The 17,443-nt window shown below is 37.5% G+C and overlaps 1 protein-coding gene across 1 annotated transcript in view; it reads right to left on the bottom strand.

The window, feature by feature from the left end:
* Window positions 1-315: 315 nt before the first annotated feature.
* The window catches only part of TM9SF3 (transmembrane 9 superfamily member 3), a 44,183-nt gene continuing 27,055 nt past the window's right edge, over window positions 316-17,443 (bottom strand). The window contains exons 9-15 of the mRNA XM_035329622.1: window positions 16,458-16,588; window positions 8,673-8,812; window positions 7,100-7,168; window positions 6,864-7,010; window positions 6,352-6,435; window positions 6,166-6,242; window positions 316-1,955 (exon numbers count right to left, since the gene is read on the bottom strand). Coding sequence (XP_035185513.1) covers window positions 1,888-1,955; window positions 6,166-6,242; window positions 6,352-6,435; window positions 6,864-7,010; window positions 7,100-7,168; window positions 8,673-8,812; window positions 16,458-16,588 — 716 coding nt within the window. The 3' untranslated portion in view covers window positions 316-1,887. The remainder of the gene's footprint in view (window positions 1,956-6,165; window positions 6,243-6,351; window positions 6,436-6,863; window positions 7,011-7,099; window positions 7,169-8,672; window positions 8,813-16,457; window positions 16,589-17,443) is intronic.

Genomic DNA, 17,443 nt, shown 5'->3' on the forward strand with positions numbered 1-17,443 from the left:
CCCACTCCCCAACCCACCCCTGCAGAAGCAGGGTTGTTTCTCATTGTGGCTACTGCATTATCAATACTTTTTATGGAGACAATACAGTACTAATCAATACAACCACTTGCTCATTTTTTAAATTCAGGAAGTTGTCTTCTCCATGGCTGGTGCTGTATTTCAGGCAGCCATACTGATAAGAACATCCTGATATGACAGATGCCCCCTCCCACCACACCTCGCAAAAAAAAAATAAAAAAAATCCATCAAGCCACAAACACACTCAGGATTTTTCTAGCTAATACAGTGCGTAATTAACAGTCATCTTAGAAAGACTTAACTTTATTTGCCCATTTATTTCAGTCTGTGCTTACCCCCTCTTTTCTCAGTACACTAGCTGGATCACAAAACATACTTCTCCACAAAGAATTCAGCCAAGAAGAATCTTTTTGGGCTGGTCATCCACTTTGGAGCTGTATTGTACAATACAGTTGCAAGCAAATTCTGAATTCAAAGCGTTGGACTTTGATATTTGAAAACCATATTAGTATCATATGCAGAAATTGGCATTCAGCGGTATTGCCTTTTCAAACACTTCCAACTGCAAACTCATCTATTTCCACAATCAGAATATTTTTGTCTGAAAAGTTTATTTTAGTTTTCTGAACACTCTAAAGCAACTGTGCTTTTGATGTTACAAGTGTCCAGATAGGATTAACAAAAATTAAAATGTTCTAAATTACAAATTTAATTCCTGTAAGAGCTTCAGAAAGGAAAAAGAACAGAAAAGCATGACATACACACATTGTGAAGAAACCCCAACTTTTCATGCAATGGCAGGCAAGATGTAAAAAGCCACCCAAATTCACACATTTTTTACACCGAATCATCAGAAAAGTACTCTGTAGTAAATCTGTACATCCAAATACATTTGGGATCTACACCTAAGTTACATTATTTAATGTTATATACACTTATTACCCCTTGTATGTCTAAAGGAAAATTCTCATTCAAACCCAAACCAAAAAAAAAAAAAATGCAAGACTAACTTGGAAAGAAAAGGAGAATCACTTTAGACATTCAGTTAAAACGTTGGTTTTGTTTTAATCTAGACCTCAGAGTGTTTATTAAAAAACAAACAATCCTCTTCATTTAACATTTTGCTTTCTAACTGTACAGTAAATTGCATTGCAGAGAACACACCCCGTCTTCAAACTGTATTTTCTTTGGATGGATTTAAGATGTAGCTGGATATTACTTTAAAGATAAATAAAGGGAAGTTGGTCCAACTAGAACAATAGCTGATATATTACATGCAGGTGGTTTTTTTATATATTTTAAATTATTTTTTAAACAAATGTGTAGGGTAGAGTTGATACTGCAAATAAACCCAAAAGCACCTGGATTCAAAATATAAAACATACCTCCTGTCCTGGCAATGGCAGTAAAAATCAGAAAAGTAATCTTTCTGGAACAGCATTTTTACATAATTTAGAAATGTTAAGTACCAGGAAGACTACTAATCAAGTAGTTTTAGCAGCCAAGTTTCCCTCTTTTTATTGAATGGAACAAATGCTTTAAATAAACTGTTTGTCCTCTTCACTGAAGAGAGCTAGTCTATTCATCTTTAACGAGCTAGGTTTTTTTTCCTTATTTTTTTTGGGAAGATTTGCCACATACTGTAGTAATGCCTACTGCATATAATCCAAGCATTTGCTGTGAACAGTTGGAGAAAGCAGTCAGTAAGAACCTAGGATCAATGAAATAGATGTTACTTTAAGCCATCCACAAAATGGAGACCCATATAGTGCCCAGTGTTAAAACCCAAATCTCTTCTCGCGCTTTTTGTTGTGCAAGTTCATCCCCCTGAAAACAGGAACTGATCCATAGTTCAATTTTCTTATTTCCTTAGTCAATTTTCACATTAGTGTAGATTTTACGAACAAAGGCACTTGTTCCCATGTAACCAATAGCTCCTGCAAGATAAACAGAAAATGTTGAATACGTCAGAGAGCTGATCAAAATAAATCAGAAATAACATACACGCACAAAGTCACATAAAATCATGCTCTCTGCACACAGAAAATTATTTACCTGCAGTATTTTTCTCAAATTCCAATTATCCATGCTCCCAGTGAACGTCTGGCAAGAACTTCCCTAGCCTAGCAAACTAAATCTATTAAGCCATCTTACCAAGAGGCCATGCTCACTTGGCCTCGATAAATATAGCGGCTCCCCCACTGCTGCCAATAAGCAGGTCCCTTTTTCTGAACAGAGGGTAAAAAACATACAATCACCCACTCTGCAGGGAAGGTGGATGGGAGGGCGGGTTTTTATTAGAAGTTGCATGCCTTCTGGATGAGTGTTTTATTGGCAGATGGCTTTTTCCTTCCCACAAGGCACAAACAATAATAGATCCCCATCCCAGGAGTCTTAAACTCCAAGGAGGTCTGTACAAAGAGATTAAACTAGTAGCAGTTAGTAGTTAAAGGAAATTGCAACCTGTGGTTTTCAAATTAGTAAGAGTCATGAGCAGATTATGCATTGTCACAGCAGTAGTAAAAGAACAGGTCACTGCGTTTTTGATAGGGGCAACAGTTTATGCTAAATCCAAAATACTGCAGGACTAAGGACACCTGGAAAATTAAAAAAAAAAATGCACAGGACCAAGACCTCTTCTCAGAAAGAGATTCAGCAGCCTACTGGTGAAACCCAGAACCTATTTTGCCAGGCTGATTAAATGTCACTGTCATACAATACCTGCAGTGAACTGTCCAGTGCTTTTATTTCAGCTACCTTTGCTGACCACAGATTTATTTAGAACTGGGACAATTCTTTAAATCCTGGGGAGTGCTCAGGTAATTCATGAGTCCAGCCATTAAACCTGCACAGAATTCTGGTTTTCAGACCCCCAGAGCCCAACATTCATATGAAATCAGGAGATCTGCACAAAGCAAACCTGATGAATGATTCCAGTGCCACTAGAATAATAAAGAGCCTGTAGTCAGTCTGTGTTGTTGCATGGCATTTCAAGCAGTGTAAAATATCACAGCAATCATTCCACTAGTCAGCAAATGAAGTACTTGTATTACAAACTTGGACAAAGTAGAGTCCAATTAAAATTAATACAGTGCATACAAGATCAGGTTGCTGCTCAAAAGCAAGTGTGCTGAGGATGCAGCAGAGAGGAGACCTGGCAATGACGTGCACAGCTGACATAAGCTTGAAGTCAAACAGAAGCACACAGACTGTTCTGTAGACTGTGGAGAAACTCATTTTCTGTTGCAGGCAGCAAACGGATGAAATAAGGGCACTGGACCCCTGTTTTAAGACATAACTTTTTGCCTATTAAAGCAGCTACTGTGAATGCTTATTTCAGATCCTAAACTCAGGTGCATCACAGAACTTGTTCTTTGAGGGTTTCTCTAGTAATGCGATGCCAGATATCACAGACATTTGGGAGAGCAAAGCACTAATTGTGGTTCATTTGGGATCTGTAGAATGGGTGCATGAGATGGAAGTGAGAGGGAAGAGCAGAGAGCAGCAGTCACAGGAGACCACAGCTCTAAACTCCATAAACAAGTCACAACCCATCATGAACCACAGCAGCCTTATCCATGAAGTACCCAGTCATGGCCACGTCCAAGCCAGCAATTAATCCTCAAGGCTACTTCACAGAAGTTGAATAAAAGCAGGGGGAGGGTGAGGAACACTAGACAATGATGACAAACAATTAAGGAATGCCCTCCTGAGACAAATGGAGGCTCGTTTAAATAAAAAAGCAATCACATTGATAAGGTGTTTAATTTGGTTCTAGCCTACACAGGTTTAGGAGAAATAGACTGTAAGCATATTTCAGCAGAACAAGCCTTTAAATGAACAGAACCCAAAAGAATCCAAATAGCAAGGAAGAGCAGCTGCAAAGAAACCACAGATTATTTCCCATCTATTACTTCAAGCCAATTAGCACTTACTACAGCTCTGTCTTTGTAAGCATGGAAGCTTTTCAAACATCCTTCAGTCATACTTACAGTATTATCTGGATGCCAAAGTGTGGTATTGCAAAAGACCATTCTATACTACTTAATTCCTAAGCCATACACTGAGTTCATGAAACAATTTTGTTCTCTGGCACTAGGAGGCACGTATGAGGAGCTCAAAAGATTTGGAAATTCTCATGGGCTCCCTACTGTCCAGTCCCTGTGCTTAGATGCTCTGTAGAGGGCAAAAAACTTTGGATCAAAGCATCCCACTACATGTGGGATTTGAGTTCAGTATGCATAATCAGAGGCACTGAAAACAGAGTTGGAAGATACTAGTTTACTGCCTTGGTCCTAACTAGTTTGTTTTATATCCAGCTGTGTGATACTGAACATGCTAATTTACATGAGCATCCAAAGCACAGCTCTACACACTTTCACCACAGATGTACAGTCACTACGGAATGTGCAGCGTGTGCTAACACGTTGTTAGATCTCAATGACAGCACGTTCACTGGACAAATGCTTTTTGATAGGGATTTTTTTTTCTTCCCCCAGCATGCTGGAAATAGGAGTTCTCAGTAAAAAGGAATCTCACAGCTTCTCTTCCAACACAATTAAAAAAGAAAAAGGAAAAAAAAATCTCAAGACAGTTGTGGAAATCAGATTTCACACACAAGTATTTTCTGATTTTGAATAAATTTAGAATTCTTTCCAATATTCTATCAGGTAGTGTCCTACCATGACAGAAAACCTTTTACAACCTTCCTTTTCCATGTTAAAAAGAACACAAAACATTTTAATTACTGAAACCGGTGGGCAAGCTTGGCTTCTGCATCATAGACATTTTAATCAATACCAGCCTGAGCACTTTATAAAGACAAGATTAGAGCTGAAAAGTATAAGCCTATTAAAGAAAAAAAAATGGCTGCAGGACTACCAGAACAGCAGGGAAGACTTATAATGTGCCAAGAACCCAATGAGGCAAGATTAGATTTCATGAGAGAAATGGGTAACAGGTACTCAGCAGCTAAGAGCTGATTCCTTCCATCCTCCCCTTCAAAAAGCATAGTAAAATTAACCTTTGGGGATGGGTCTCAAATATCTAACTCAGAGAAAGCCTTCCACTAGAGGCTATAGGACTATTCAGTGATAGGAAGGAAAGTATTAAATAAGGATCATACTTGAAAAGCAAGTAACATCATAGGAAAGTGCAAAAAAAAACCAAAGTAGCACTTCCTGAAAGTCAGAGCAAAGACTAAAAATAAAGGTAACAGGTGAATAAGCATAAATGGCTTCATCAGGTGACTTCCATGACAAGAGGGATGTTTTCCTCTAAACAACTCTCAAAACTGTATCTTAAAAAGCAATGAAACCCAGCTGCACACAAGAACACTTTGCATTCTCTTCACCTGTGAATATTCCAATACTCATTTTTCAAATGCTGTCTTGAGGTTTCAGTCCTTTCTGGACTGTCACATAAAAACATCAGGTAGCGCCATCAGCATTGCACCACCACCAATGTGTGTACCTAGCTCCTCGTCTCAGAGCAACAGTAAAAACTCAAAACCAAAAAAAAACACGGACTCTACTTAAATTGGAACTTACTTTGCAGAATTTAGACTGCATTAAAAATGTAACCTATTACTGTATTCTTGCCCAATACTGAGTCTTTCAACCTTGCATGTAGGCTGAAATTCTCTGCACAATGCATAAATGCTCTTCCTTAAAATTTAAAATAAATTATCAGAAAACACAATCTATGGGAACCTCCTATATTCACAGAATCACAGAATCACAGAATAGTCAAGGTTGGAAGAGACCTCCAAGATCACCAAGTCCAACCTCTGACCTAACACTAACAGTCCCCACTAAACCATATCCCTAAGCTCTACATCTAAACGTCTTTTAAAGACCTCCAGGGATGGTGACTCAACCACTTCCCTGGGCAGCCTACTCCAGTGACTAACAACCCGTTCAGTAAAGAAGTTCCTCCTAATATCCAAACTAAACTACTATTATCCAAACTACTATTATATAGGAACAAAGTATAAACAGAGAGCTGTAAGATTAGTTTTAAGATTTGTACACTATTTTGAGCAGATCTTGCACCACATACACACTCCACCAAAACACAGATCTAAAACCAGAAACATGACAGTCTGAAAAATTCTGATAGAAAATTTTCAATATATTTGAAACTTACCACACATTATTCCCAAAGCTGTGCTAAATACTGCCATATAACCAAAGTAAAATGATGTTTGAAACAAGCCATACATCCTGAAAAAGAGATAAGAAATTATGCTAGTTATTTTTCCTCATCTTTCTCAATGCATTTTTCTTTGACAATACGGGAATCTGATATTCAAGAAAGAAAACTACCACTTACTTTGTCTTGAAAAAGTAGTAGTAAAAGGAGTACATGTAAACATATATCGCAGTTGATGCAGCAGAAAGAAAGCTTGTCCATTGCCTGAAAGTAAACATGCATGCCCATTATACATCTAAACCAAAAATCTTCCCAAGAAAATGCACAATGCACTAAAAACTTGCCCTAAAAACAAAGCACCTTTGTTCTATAGATTTATTTAACAAAATCTACATGTTGTTTGCTACAAGTGCCAAAAGCTTCCATTGCAACATCTGTCACTAATATCAGCGATGACCCTTCTTTATATTCCTTCGTGCCTCAGCATATTTTTTAATGCATATATACATGCATGGACAGATGTGCACTCACTGAGAAAGCTCCTGGATAGAAAGGGTCGGAGAACTGCTTTTATTCCCTACAGCTAAAATCTGTTTTTGGGATACTTTGAGAAGACCTGTCTACACTGCTGAGATATAGCTTTTCCATAAAACTTTCAGTCTGTTCATCTAAGCAAATAACTGAATACTTACCACCTGTAATCCTCTGCATTTAGCAGGAAATAGGTACAAACAATAGTCACACAAACTGTCACAATGCAGAGGATAACCAGAACCAACATCATAAAGCCATAAACATAGTAGATCTTGTAAGCCCAGAATGAAGTAAAAATGAAATACCTGTAGAGAGCAAACAAAATATGCAGATGATATTGTAATTGTACTTAAATTATTTTTAAATCAAATGGAGAAATCTCTGACCAACTCACATTTCAATAAAAATTGATCCAAAAGGGAGAATTCCACCTAGGCAAACAATAACAGCCGGTTCCATGAACCTGAAAGACATTAAAACTAGTTTAGGGACAATTTTAATCTTTTATTTATAAACATATATTAAGACATATAACCAGGAAAATAATATGGATTAATTAATAGGATGTCATGTGCGGGAGGGGGAGTCCTTGGGGGAAATAAGAAACAAACATGAGGCTCACGCTTATTTACAGGCCTACGGTCAGGAATCCAACCAGTCTTACCAGCTACAGAATGGATCTCTTTTGCCTGAAAAGAGCCTAAACAAACAAACCCCGTAACACCCACTAGCCTTCAATGAAGACAGTAAAATCTCAGTGCTGTTGATGACCACAGATACTGCAAATACTGCAATGAAAATTTCAGAGTAATGCTTATATAATTAAGAACCAGTGTTCATTTTAATGCTATACTGAGTCATAAGCACATGGCTAAAAATTGATACTCAGCTACCCACAGATGGTCCTGTCACTTACTAAAGGTGATTTCTGCCCAGTACTTGCAATGATGCTCAATCTAGCTAGCAACCTGTGACTTCATTTGCAGCTTCTTTTATTATTTGCTTGAAGACTTGTCTAAATTCATGGTGTGCACTTTCATTTGCTTCATGGAAAGCATCTTATTTCTTTTAATCTGTCATCCTAATCCTGCAATATCCATCAGATTCCCCAGATACATGCCACAATATAAATCAAATCCTAACATGTGAGCTGCACAGCCTGCCACTAACAAGAGATTAAGTGTGCTGCACTTCCTGGTTACTGTGGGTGTACACATTTCAGTGTCCCCTTAACACTCTGTTCCAATCCTATGAACAGGAAAAGAAAGAAAAATATATTTAAAAAATGCTCTGAGGATACTTTCATTTCCATAGCTTGCTGCTTCCATCACTGAAATAAATTAATAGGAAAAAATGACTGCATTTAAATTTGCCAAAAAATTAAGACTGCTTTTTAAGAACCGGCACTCCTTTACATAGACTTCAAAAATAATTAATTCACGATTCAAACTGTATAGTTCAAGTATTTTAGGCTCTGTGCCATCAACAAAAGTGCAGAAGAGCATTGCAAGCTTCTCCCTACCTTCACCCTGCAAATGTCTCAGCTTGAACATGGAAACCATTAAACAGAACAGGTCTGCCTCTAAGGCACATTCAATCCTAAATTTGTAAGAGGCATTAACTAAAGAGGAGAAGTTTATTTTCAAGATACCCATATCAGAACTGGGTTGGAATCATCACTTTTACATAAGAGACTGAAGAAAGAGCACTTAAGGCCAAATGTAAACCAGTGATCCAGAACTGCTACAACTATTAACCATTACCCCCGCTCATGGTGCTTTTATCCAACAGGAAAAAAAAAAAACATACTAAGAAAATCTCAGTACGGGTATTCTTTCTAGATACAGCTCAAAGTCAAATAATAAAAAAAAAAGTTACTTTAGAAAGGCTTTTAATAATCACACCTGAAATGTCATTTTAAATTACTGAAGTGAATACATCTAGTTAAGATGCACAGTTGTCTTTACCATTTTTTCTCTGGTATGGGACGAGGCACTGCATTGACACGACATGGAAAATTAGGCTGTCCTGACAGATTTCTGCCAAGAATCGTACCAACGAGGTTCAGTGGAAGAATGACAAAGAAACAAATGCAGCATACTGCCACCTGTAAATGAAAAATAATATTTTTTTAAAAAAAAAGTTTAAAAAGATGACAGAAGATAACCAATATATCCTGTATATATTAGTCCTTAGTAGTTATTGCTGCAGAATCATATTCCTGGGTTATGAAGAATTAGTCGATATACATCTACTTTATTAAAGTATTTATTTCCTAAGAAACTTTATAGTAGAAGTTATTAAAAAGTTTTAAGGATATTTTCTTATATAAATTCAGGAAACAGAACTATTATAGATTTTTTAAAAACTGTTCTTCTTCTAATCATTATATTCAATACATCACAAAGGAACGCAACTGAAATTTTCATGGTGCTTTGTCAGTTGGAGCTTTGTCAGCTTCTCTTAACTTTTTGCAGATTTATTCCTCGGACTTACCATCTAGCAGTTAGGCAGTTACATACATAATTATGACAAATACAGGTACGAGATTTTTCATCCAAGCCAAAAAAAGAAACCCAAACAAGAATTGTGAAGCCATGTCAGAATGCTACCAATCAAAATTTTGGGTTTGATTTTTTCAACCAAGCAGGTAATTAAGAGCTGCCAAAAACACAAATGACCACTGGTATGCAAAAATACTCAGTGCAGAAGCACAATGGCCCTACTTACATACAAAGATTAGGTTTACGCACAATGCAGCAAAGTCAAGCCAATACTCCTGTGCTATGCAATGGAACATCCTCCTTCGAAGTTTATCATGAGTTTTTTTTTTCCAACATATGTATGTAGTTCTGCTATCCTGGAAGGCAATGTATTTTTATCTTCCAAAACAGGATAATTTTAAATGTTTAGCAAGATGTAAAATACTCTCAAATCTTTAGCACAAAATGAATTAGCATCAAATATTTTGTTAACTTTTTGCAATGAGGAGTTGTACTACATTAGCTCAACACAAACTTAACGTTATGTCAATCACATGAGTTTAACGTAACATCTGACAAAACAGAGTGGATTATCCCTCTGTTACTGATCTGCATACCCTCACTAGCCTGGGCCAGATGTGAATGGAAAACATTGCCTGGGGTCAGATGGCGCAAGATTTTATGCTTCTCAGAAGGGGTACACTAAACAGGTGGTCAATGAGCAGAAATGCTCTCCAGACTGTTCTGTACTTCTTTGAGATGTTATTAAAGCATTACATCATCAGCCACTAAAACCTGAAGCTTCAGCAGTAAATAAGGAGAAGGTAAGTAGCATTTATACTTGGCAATAATAAAGTAGATTTTATACATTTAATACACATCTAATATCTCCCATTTATCATCTTCCATTACTGGAAAAACACAAGCAAACAAGCACAATTTCTTAGGTAGGACACTGAGGTCACCTAAGAATGAATTATAGAAGCATATGAATCACTTAATGGATGCAAGCCCTGCACTTGAAAGCTACTCAATCTAAAAGAATGAGTAGATGAGAATTTTCAGAGAAAAACGCCAAAAACTATGAAGTAAAGAACAACATAATGAATTCCACATTTACTAAAATCCTCTAAAAGCCCTTCAACATAACAGGACAAGAGAAGCAGTACCACAAAAATAAGTAACATTCTGAAATCACTACTAAATAAAGTTGAATGGATCTTGACTAAAAAAAATCTCAGCTTGTGTGAGCTGTAAGGGGAAGAAAGACATTCAAGAATTAAGGCCTGGACAGGATCCAAAGAATTTCTGAGCTGACCATATTGAAACCATTTCCATTGCAAGAAGAGGTTGGCTCTGCATCCTGTGTGCACAGGGCGCGGTGGGCTGGCTCTCTCTGTCCATGGTGCTCCCCACACGTGCTGCCACGTAGGCTTCAGACCTGGCTCAAACACAAAGCTCAGCAGCAGCGGGGCTGGGCATCCACATTACTCATCCAGTTAGAACCATCTTCTACAGTGCCGTTATCAAGGTGTTCATAGCTTCACTTCTTGATCTTAGAAATAACCTTTGGCTAGGGATACTGGTAGAGAGCAAACCCACTACTCTACTGTAGAAACAAACTCTCCAGCAACAGCCTTGAATTCCAAGCTCAAACCTACAAGCCTGTAATTGTTTGTCTTGCAAAATTCATATACCACAGAGAATCTGCATGGAAATAATATAACCTCAGGGAAGGAATCATCCAGGTTTAATTGCTTATCTGGCAAACTCAGAGAGGAGGAAAGGCAGTCAGTAGCATCCCACTCCATTGACACTAACTACAGAGTGCAATCAAATCAGGTGGGTAAAGAGTAGGCCCAACTTCCTTGGCATGGTTGTTGTGTTGTCTGGGAGACTGACTCACAAGCAGCACTGAAACCTAAAAATGTTTACCTACATAAAACAAGCCAAGACAGACCAATGTTCCTTGAATAATGGCTTAAGTGCTGCCAACTTGTACCCAGTACATCTGCAGTTGGCAAACATCAGAAAAACTGAGCGCTTGTGGTTTCACTATCAGAGCAGCCAAGCCATGACTGATAATGTTGCACTACCTTCCATTCTACTTGGTTGAAAAATGAAGAGATTTCAGACAGAACAGCTAGAAGCTTCAGTGAGATCTAGTAAGCTGCACCAAGATCAACCAGTGCTTTGTTAAACAATGTAACCGTCTGTCTTAATGCAATGCTGTGGTCTGAGGACAGTGGGATTTGGAGTATGTTTTTTTCCTGGAATCACTAAGGAGTCTAAAAATCACCTGAGATGATTTTGCAGTACAAAGGGCGACAGACTAAATGAGCAAGGGGGGACCATAGGGAAAGCTCAGCCATGTCTCCCACTTCTACCTGCCTCTGATAAACTGTCCAAGCTGATGTACTGTCTTGTGAAATAATCCTGCCCTGGTGAAAGCAACCTGCTAGTCTTAGAAGGTTGGAAAAAACAACCGGTGTTGTTTAGTCAACACACGCTGCTGATGTGCACCTTCTTTCTTGCTTTCAACTCACCATCTGACCCACAAGGTAGCCTACCTGCTCAGACTGATGCTTGATTAAAATTACTTTTTTCATTCTTGGCAGTGACAGTCTTCTCTGTATGCGAGAGATGACTGGAGAAAACCAGCTTTTTTTTTTTTTGCTTCTGCCATTTCAGGCATATTCCTTTAAATTTCAGATCTGAGGTGAAATCACTACTCTCTCCCAAATTAAATAGGTATTGTGTTGCCAAAGATGGCTTAGGGCAGTGATGATGCAGACTGGGCAATGCCTATGCCTAGAGAGTGTCAAGCCAATTTGAAGCAAACACAGGGTATTGGGGTAAATAAGTATCTTATCTGAAAAAAGAGAAGAGTGATTTCTGCCTCACAGACTTCAAAGAATGAGATTACAATGGCAAGAGGAGCTCAACTTGCCTCTGGTTCACCATCACAAATGGTAAGAGGAAATGAAGGAAGGATCAACACATAAGCATGCTCTGCCTTCCCACAGAGGCACCTCATGGCCGAGGGAGGCTAAAGTTTTTTGTTTTTTTTTTTTTAATTTTTAAAAAGAATCAATAATAGCAGGCAGAGGTGCGAGAATTAGGTCGTAATGAGCCTTTTAAGAGAAGTATTATTGTAACATCATCCAAAAGAAATTCAGAGAACGGTGCTATCTACCATTTCAGAAAATACAAGTTATGTGGACAGATCTACTACATCTGAAATCCCAGTTTTTCAGTGAAAAACCAAGCACACACTCTCCATAATCCATAAAAATAAAGGCAAATTACATGAGTTTTTCTACCAAGCCTGTACATTAAAACCTACTTATTTCATCCACTGCATTTTTTGTTATATAAAATATCTTATTCATAAATCAGTACATGACTTAGGTTGCAGATTTTAGTTGTCATATGAGAGACCATCAACCTCACCGAGCTTACATACTTTCTAATCCCCCTCCCTTTTTTTATTTTGAGGGGGAAGAATATTTACTGCCCTTGACTGAATGTGTAGAATTCAGTTTTCCTTATTTGAAAGGAAACATTGTTGAGAAGAATATAATTTATGTTTGAGTGCCATGTGTTTCATATTTTCTGACAACTGTAGATTAAACTTCATTCAAAGGTGATAATTAAAATTTTTATGAGCATATCTAATATTAAACAGCTACTGGCAGGCTGCGGTGCCTTGACTGCTTAATGCACAAAGGAGAAAAGCAATAAAAATTAACTGTCAAAGCAGCAGCTCCATCTTTCCTGTCACCTACCAAAAATGCATCCTCAGACTGCCTGAAACTCTCCCGCAGTACAGAGGTACAAAATCTGTACAATGAAAGTTTTCTACACAAAATCTGCCTAGACATCACATGCAACAAGAAAAGAAGGCTTCAAAATAAAGTGTTATTAATTTTATTACAACTGTATTTCTAATCTAGGGTGCTACTTTGTGTAAAGAACAGAACTGTAAAAAATGTAGCCAGAAGCATTAAGCTGTATCTATTTCAGCATAAATGAGGTTTTTGACAAAGATTCTACAGTCATCTTCAAGCAATCTGAAGAATCAGTCCACTAAATGTATATTACTAGATTTTTTCTTTCTTACTATTTTTAGCCAGGAGTATTTCAGCCAGATCATTTTCTGATCTGTCTCAATGCACAAAAATCTGTGGTGATAACAAGTCGACCATTTTCAGTGGCAGCCAATACTCAGCGTAAAGCTGTCAGAGATGGCTGCAGCCTGGATTAAGCTATCTGTCGGAGGAAACCTTTCCAGTTTAGACAAGGTATAAATGATGCAAACACTCGGGTATTGATCCCAAGAGAAATTCTATGTGAATAACCTTATTTAATTCATTAAAAATGCATACTGGAAATGTTAGCCATACAGGATCCTACTGCTCAAACAAAACAAAAATGGTTCAATCAAAATAGTTTAATATAAGCTGTTCAGATTCTGTAGTCAGAATATTAGTCATACTAGCCATAATGAGAATCTTTAAATTATATATTACACTGAACAACGTACCCAGTCACAACTTGTTAAATGCCAGCATTAAGGTGGCCTCTTTAAATTCTGTCATGGTGTACTCTACAGAAATTCTGCATTACTTAGTAAGTAATTTTGAATGAATTTTTACTCAATGAATAATTTTTCCCAGGGAGGTGGTGGAGTCACCATCCCTGGGGGTGTTTAAGAAAAAGCTGGACGTGGTACTGAGGGACATGGTTTAGTGGGCAATATTAGTGGTTGGGGGACGGTAGGACCAGATGATCTTGGAAGTCTTTCCCAGCCTTAATGATTCCATGATTCTTTTCTAAGTATTTTTGTGTAGGATTACCATCACATTCCTTGTGAAAGTAAGAGAGCTCATTTCACTTACCACTATTTAAAATTATTTCAATTGTCCCGTGATCCATTTTCTGTTTATAATTCAAACACAACAAAATAGAAAAATGATCATTACATTGAAAATACTTGCAAAGAATCAACAGAAGGTAAGCCAAGGTGTACAACACCTTCAGAAGAACTTCATGTTCAGCAGTAATGTGATATTTTAAACAAAAAACAACTCCAAAATAACAAATTGGGCTCCAAAGAATTGAACTGCACTCACTCTGCATCTATAAGAATGAAGAGATGAAACAAAACACAGGTTTTTATATAAACTTCATATGCTTAGGGATTTAGAAGTGTTAAACCATTAGGTTTTAAAAAGCTCTCATATTTGAATAAAATCTGTCACATTGTTTACTGTATTTTGAAGGAAAAGGCAACAAAGATACCCCAGGGAAGAAATTAAAGCCTTTGTTCCTGCTCATAGTATATTTCCCAGCATAATGGTTTGTAACAGTGTAGCTTGCATGAATATCCAAAGGGGCTACATGCAGAGACAAGACTGACAAATGCTTTCACAAACAAACTCTAGATCTTCCCAGTACCTACTACATCCTTCAGGAGATTCCAGACAACAGGAGTAAGATACTCCAGGCGGACAAAGCTCTGATGTTCAAAACAGACTGAAATGACAGTGACACGCATGAAGGTCCTGAAGGGCCCAATCAATCTGAGCATTTAAACACAAAATGCAGAAGAGCATATACCAGGCAGATTGAAGAAGTAACCACCGCATGTTAGCTTGGATACCTTGGTTTGACAGCAGTATCAGCTGCTCTTGCCTACCTTCAACAGAAAAATCTGTCTGGAGGGAGGGATTAAGTCACAGAGAAGAGACTAGTCCTACAGGTTCACTGGCAAGGAGCAATATGAAACAGGCAAAGCACAGGATGCCATATTTAAACATAGACTTTTAGCAACCTTTTAGCTCGGTGATTCTTTTCAAACTCAGTATCTGCTTTTTCCAGTTTTACAGTACCGAAGAAAAAAAGTTTAATTCTTGCCAGCAACTAAATCAAGAAGGGTGGCTTCAAGACATCCCAGGGCAAACGAAGTCATTTCTGAGTTTAGTATATTTAGCTAAAAGAGATTTTACTTTCCGAAAACAAGAAATCAGCAGTAAGTTTACAGCAGAGAATTGTGTAAGATTCACTACATTAAAAACAAAGGCAGAAAGATACAAAGGTATCTTATCCATGTAGCTAGGAAGCTTCCCGGGACTTCAGACTGAAGCATAACATGGTAATTTCAAACAATTTTCATTGCCTTCTACAAACCAGCTTCATTAGTTAATTCAAAATCATTAGAGCATTATTTATTCTGATGGAGTTTCCAATCCATAACCCACTCCTACTAAAACTTTGCTAACTCCACTGAAGTTTTATGACCAGTTATAATGATTCAAACATTCATAAAAACTCAAGATCGTTAAAATCACTATGTATAAAGAGTCTTAACATCCCGATTAAGTGACCCTTGAAGATTTATATTCCCATTTGCTTTTACACATACATGTTTCCATGATCTTAAAATACAAGTCAGTTGAACAGATTTACAAGACAAACTCCAACCCAGGTGGAATTCCCTTTCCTCAGCAATTCTGAGCTCCAAATGGGAATACAAGTGAGAAATCTGATATCACAAATGCTTGCTCAGCAGTAAAACAGAGCCTCTTTACACATGTCAGAGATCACTGTTGTAAACCTTTCTGACAGTACTGTACATGGCTGCAAGCTTAGGAAAGATAAACCAATACAATATTCCTTTGGGGCACAGACCGATTAATAAAAACAGACAAAGATAAAATTTTAACCTAACTCCTTGAAGAAAAGAACCACAAAAAATAAGCAAACAGTTTATACACATTTAACTTGATTTTGTACTTAGTAGTTTTATAACAACTAATTTAATAAATGTATAATTTCGTATTTAGGCAGGCATTAAAAATACTATTAATAAGGAAGTAACTATAACCAGAACAAACATGAGAAGTAATGACTACTCCATTAAAAAAAAACAGTTATTTTGTATTTTTTGTATTGTATTTTAGCTTATAGCCAGTTTGCATTGGTCATCCAGAAGAAAAATCAAACTACTAACTTTCCATGCTGTACTTAAGATTGTTACAGAATGAAGACTGAACAGAAAGCAGAAGTGCCATTTTATGCAGAGGACTGTTGTTGGCACCCAATAGCTGTAGTGATTAAAAGAAATTATACTTGAAGAACTTAAAACCCTCTCAGAATACATTTCTAACTAGAAAGCTAAAGCTATGACTCACAGTTGTATTTTGATTAAAAGGTAGTTTTCTTGTGTCTACAGTGGTGTTTAAATTCTCCATTAAAATGACTCACCATGGTTCCAAACGGTATAGCTCTTGAAGCATGATAATAGATGGCAATGAAGTTAATGAAGAAGGCAGTTCCACACACCATTGCCGGAATAAGGAAAGCTCCAATGAACATCTGTTTTATCCATCGCCTTCCTGTAAGAGGGAACATTCCGATGGAATTGATAACTTTTTCAACAAAATACCAGCAAGCTCTCCAGAATTTAGGTACTTAGTTCTTTTCCCCCAAAAGATAAAAGAAATAAGTAACAACATACTACAAGGATACAAGAGCCAAGTTCAACTAACAGTTTTATTTGGCTCTTGGAAACTTGCAAGATGCAGCACATTAATCAATTTATTAGGCCAGGTGAAAAGACAAGAGAAAGAGATACAGTGCGATCACTTTCTGGCTGGCAGCATATGCTGACTAAGCTGGCCAAAGAAACTGGGGTATGAAACATAAGAGTGTATTCAGGCTACAGATTAGCAGTGACAGAGATAGTCAGTATGACAGTATTACAGCAGCACTGAAGGAGAGCTCTGCACTGCTCTGGGGACAGCTCACTAGTGCAGCTGCTTTCAGGTAAGACTTGCTCCATGTTGACTTGACCCAACTATGCTGACTCCATACATTCAGGATGCATTAAAGAACCGCCTATCCTTCATATAAAGCAAAATGCCACAGCACTTAACATACAGCAAAACTGAACTGTGGCATCTTCAATTGTAGAAAAGTTGGAAGGAAAATTATTTCTAAGCCCCAGACATTAAGGAAACAGCAACACTTGTCAGTAGTTACTACCATACCTAGAGCTCCCCAAGGAGCTCAAAACCAAAGCACCTCTTGGGCAATGCATTAAGAATTTTCACTATCTGTATTCCCTTCACCTTCTAAGCTCTTAAATGCCATATATATATTTTAATTATGAAGAACATTGATGCACTGAATAGAAAGCAGCCAGAAAAAACAGCACACACTCTTCATGACCATCATATACATTTTCACCA

Source organism: Oxyura jamaicensis, chromosome 6 (assembly GCF_011077185.1).
Source record: "Oxyura jamaicensis isolate SHBP4307 breed ruddy duck chromosome 6, BPBGC_Ojam_1.0, whole genome shotgun sequence".
In the NCBI taxonomy this organism is placed as follows: Eukaryota; Metazoa; Chordata; class Aves; order Anseriformes; family Anatidae; genus Oxyura; species Oxyura jamaicensis.